At 39.4% G+C, this 4,443-nt stretch overlaps 1 protein-coding gene across 1 annotated transcript in view; it reads right to left on the bottom strand.

Moving 5' to 3' along the window:
* Positions 1-3,755: 3,755 nt before the first annotated feature.
* Positions 3,756-4,443, bottom strand: part of MRPL3 (mitochondrial ribosomal protein L3) — a 37,940-nt gene continuing 37,252 nt past the window's right edge. Inside the window, exon 10 of the mRNA XM_025882261.2 lies at positions 3,756-4,246. Coding sequence (XP_025738046.1) covers positions 4,094-4,246 — 153 coding nt within the window. The 3' untranslated portion in view covers positions 3,756-4,093. The remainder of the gene's footprint in view (positions 4,247-4,443) is intronic.

Genomic DNA, 4,443 nt, shown 5'->3' with positions numbered 1-4,443 from the left:
CACTCTCCCTGCCATGCTTCCTGCAAGAGTTGGGGAGAACTTCCAGAGTACCGACCTCAGGGGACACAGGCAGGAATGGGCATTTGTGGAATAATCACAAGGGAGAGAAATCAGCCATGGAAAAGCAAACTACAAAGTAGCTGATGGAAGGCATCACACTGCAGGCTAGACCACATTGCAAGGTGGAACGGCCCAAGGAGCCGTGGCAGGATATTTCCACTGGAACGAGAATGAGGAGTGATACAGATGCTTAAAGGCATTCGCGTGAGCATCCATCCCAGAGAGCCGAACAGCAGACCGGGTGGCAGCGGTCTGAATGCCCCCGACCCCTGCAGTGGGTTTGGCTGTGGTACAGCCCACACAATCTCTGTGGGCAGTGACTTAGGACCAAGGTCCAGTTTCACTGCAGAAATGAGGGGTTCTCATTTTGACACTTTTTTTCCCCTCAAAGACATGTTCTTTTGATTATTAAAACAGAAGCGGCTAAACATGAGACAATGCTCCCACAGACTGGTGGAACTTACCCTGCAGTATCAGGAACCCTGCCTGAGTGGCTGCTTTAGCTCGTGTGCGTCGCAACACTTCACATTAACCGCCCCCCCAAACCTAAACCCCGTAGTTCTGTACATATCTCATCCTATCTCCTCAGATGCACTCGGGTTCCATTCACAAATTTCCCTTTGGAAATAAGCTGTAAAAGTCATCCTCATAGTCTACGCCTTGTGAAAAGTTGAAAAGCAAGTCTGTATCTCAGCATTAAATGTTACAGAAAGCACTATTTATTGACTGAAAAACGTAATCTCCTTGCAAATTATACCCTCACATCTGCTGTAGGTAAGAAATGCTTTCCTTGTCCCCAGGACCCTGGGATCACGACTTGAGCCGAAGGCAGATGCTTAACGACTGAGCCACCCAGGCGCCCCATTAAAAGACAGAACAAACCCTAAAAAAAAAAAGAAAGAAAAAAGAAAAGAAATGCTTTCCTTGACATTTTAGTGTTTGTGACAGCTTGTCACCATCCAATTGTCCTCCCACGCCAGGGCCCACTGTGGAGACAGGACTAAGCAGCATTAGCATTTCAGCTTCAGCTACTCTAGTAAGGTTAGGGTCCTGGAAAGGAAGCAGGACAACCAATGTTTAGTGTAACTCATAAAGCACATGTGCCTCGACCAGTTGGCCTTCCTGAGGAAGGAAATGGCCGTAACTGTCGAGGCTTCTTCCCTTTCCACTTGGGTCAGTAGACTACAGCTCAGGTTACTTCTTCTGGGCTACTGAAGAAGTTTGCAGGAACGGAGCCCAGATCTTCTTCAATAGGTAAGATATCTATACAGGGTCCTGGCAGTGGGAGTAGGTGGATGAAAGTGGGGAGTGGAAGCGGATGCTTTGCTCCCTGGCTCTCTTAGAAGATAGGGTTCATGCTCATTATCCTAAAAGAGGATCAGAAGTTTTCTCCTTAAAACTCAAATGCAGATCCAAAGACCACTTGAAGACTATAGACAAATGGTGATGGTTCTAGGGCCGGCTCTCCAGTGGAGAGGGCTCCCTGTCTTCTTCAAAACACTGCACGTCCTGGGCAAATGACTGCTGAACGGCTCCTTGCTCTCCCCATCATCTGTCATCTGGTTACCTTCAGGTGCTAGGATTCCTTTCTCTCCATCTCCGCAAATACTTTATAGCGAAACAAGATTTTATGTTCTCCCAGCAATGATTGTTCATTTGCCTTGCAAGGGAACAGCTGCTTTTCCTTTGGCGTATCAGCAAATTTCATGCATCTCTAAGTTCATTAAAACCTTTTGATCAAATGCAACTGAAGTAGTAGAATTAGGCATACAGAATTCCGAATTTCAAAGTTAAATAAGTGTAAGTCCCTAAGTGTAGTATGGGGCACACCAAACTAATGGTTATGATTTTATGTTTTGGCTATTCTTGAATTTTCACGTTCACATCTATTTTTTAATCAGTTTGAACAGTTCGATTGGGAAATCCTGTTGAGATTTAAAAATTGAATTCTTTACAATATTAAGACTTCCCACTCATAACCATGGTATTCTTCTCCACTATTTCTTTTATATCCTTCAATAAAATTTTATCTTCTCCAATAAGACCCCAGCACGTTCGTTAGGCTTTTTTTTTTTTCTAGGTAACGTTTTAAAAAACTGCTATTGTGAATGATATCCATTCCCTCCCCACCCCATAAAATTTCTCAGTTGAATATTGCTGATATTAATCCTATTTTCAGTCACCTTTCTGAACTGTCTTTATTGGTTCTGATGGCTTGTCAGTTGTCTTTGACCTCGGTAGATATTTCTTACAAATAATATTGTTCTCACTTCGTAATATTTTTATCATTACTTTTTCTTGTCTTAGTAATTGTACTGACAGGGACCAAGAACATTGTTGAATGGCGGTAGTAAAGGGTATCCTTGTTTGATCTCTGACAAGAATGTGTCTAATATCTTATCCCTGAATGCGTTTGAGATAATCTTTTAACAAGTCCAGGAATTTCTAGTTTGGTAAGTTATTCTTGTTTTTAATAAAAAATGGTACAGTGACCAAGAGTACTCCAGTTTAAAATAGTTCCTCTTGAGGAACTCACGATTAAAGAGAAATATGTAAAAGATCAATGTTGTTCTACTTTGGTACCCAGGCAGCTGAGTCAAACTGAGTGTAACTGTCATAGTCTGCTCATCTGTATTGTATCGTCACTATTCTTTCCCAACTTCCCACCTATTCTTTTTTTTTAAAGATTTATTTGAGAGAGAGAGCACACCCATGAGCAAGTGGGGCCTGGGGTGGTGGGCAGAGGGAGAAGGACAAGCAGACACTGTGCTGAGCACAGAGCCCAGTGCAGGGATCAATCTCATGACCCTGAGATCATGACCTGAGCCGAAACCAAGAGTCTGACACTCAACTGACTGAACCACCAGGCACCCCTTCCCACCTATTCTGATTTATATTATCCTTGTATTTCCTCTTCATTTACTATTTTATTGTATGGACTTCCTGTCATTTGCAACAAATCTTAGTGGAATTAGGTGAAAATAAATGAAAACTTTAAGAAAATGTGGCTACATTTGGATTTAAAATTGAGAATGAGAGAAATGTAATATAAACAAAAAAAATACTTTATTTTTTAGTTATCAGGAAATTATATGGAGACCTAACAGTATGATTAGTAAGTCTCTCGGGTGACCATATGAATCAAGTCTCAGAAAACGTCTGGAGTTAAGTTGGATTCTCTGGGTCCTCAGGAATCTGGTACAGAGGAAATCCAGGAGTTCAGTGAGGCCTGCTTATACTATTAAGCTTATATGACTTAAGTAGCCATTAGTAAACACATCTTAATTTCATACAATGAAGGAAAACCCAACGGCCATTAACATTTTCAGAAATAGGTGATTCACAAGTTTGTTGAATGTACAATCCCGGGCCATTTCAAATCCTTCTGTGAAGGTATCAGGAAAAATGATTAAACCTATCTATTGGTGAGTGATCAAACTAAAAAATATTCCTCCCAACAGAAGTGTAAACAGGATCCAAAATTTATGATTTTATTGTTTTTCCTTCATCAGGCCTTTATGACATACATATTTCTGTAAATAAAAATCTTACTTCCTCTGTTTAGGGCTCTAAAAGTGTAAGAATGATAAAAATGAATTTTAGGAAATGGTTTCTTTTTCTGAATAGGTTATACCATAACTCCCAAATGGTTTGCCACTGTTCCACAGCCATTCCTTCACAAAGACAGACAAATCTTTAATAAAAGAAGTTTAATTTACAAGCATCTTAAGGTAACTTGAGAAATATGCAGTAAAAAAAGAATGAACCTTACAAATTACAAAGATTTTGTTCACATGCAAACTGCCAGTCCATTTAAATTTGGCATATTCAATCTACTTAACTGATCTGTTTAACGTGGTAATTTTTTTTAACATAATTTAGTTTGGGGGATGAATGATCTATTTATGCCCTTGACAATGATGACAAGTATGGTACTGTGATTAAGAAAGGAAAACATATTTCCTGGTTATATTACTGTTCTGGCTCATCAAAGCTCATAAAATATGTTAAGGTTCTGCCACGTCCAATGAGGTTAGGTAAATGTAATAGAAGGTGCGCTGGGCTGACACACATTTTCATCATACAAATCTTCTGGTAGTTCTTCTTCATCTCCATCAGGAAAATATGTAGGAAATGGTAGATTTTTACAGAAGTCCTTATATGCAGGCAGATTAGAATCTCTGATCTGTGGGGAAGGAGACAAAGATTATTAATAAGTATTACCAATTAAGTTAAAGATAAGGTCTGTTTTAATTATTAATTAAAGAATATGTGTTCCTACATTTTCTAATGTGAATAACACAACTGTCACATGAAGTAAAAGGAACTCAATGTATTCTTTTTTTTTTTTAAAGATTTTTATTTATTTATTCATGAGAGACA

Source organism: Callorhinus ursinus, unplaced genomic scaffold, assembly GCF_003265705.2.
Source record: "Callorhinus ursinus isolate GAN/ISIS: 27379988/994484 unplaced genomic scaffold, GSC_fseal_2.0 scaffold1, whole genome shotgun sequence".
NCBI lineage: Eukaryota > Metazoa > Chordata > Mammalia > Carnivora > Otariidae > Callorhinus > Callorhinus ursinus.
The sequence above is the reverse complement of the archived record's forward strand: the minus strand, read 5'-3'. Positions and strand labels throughout refer to the sequence as shown.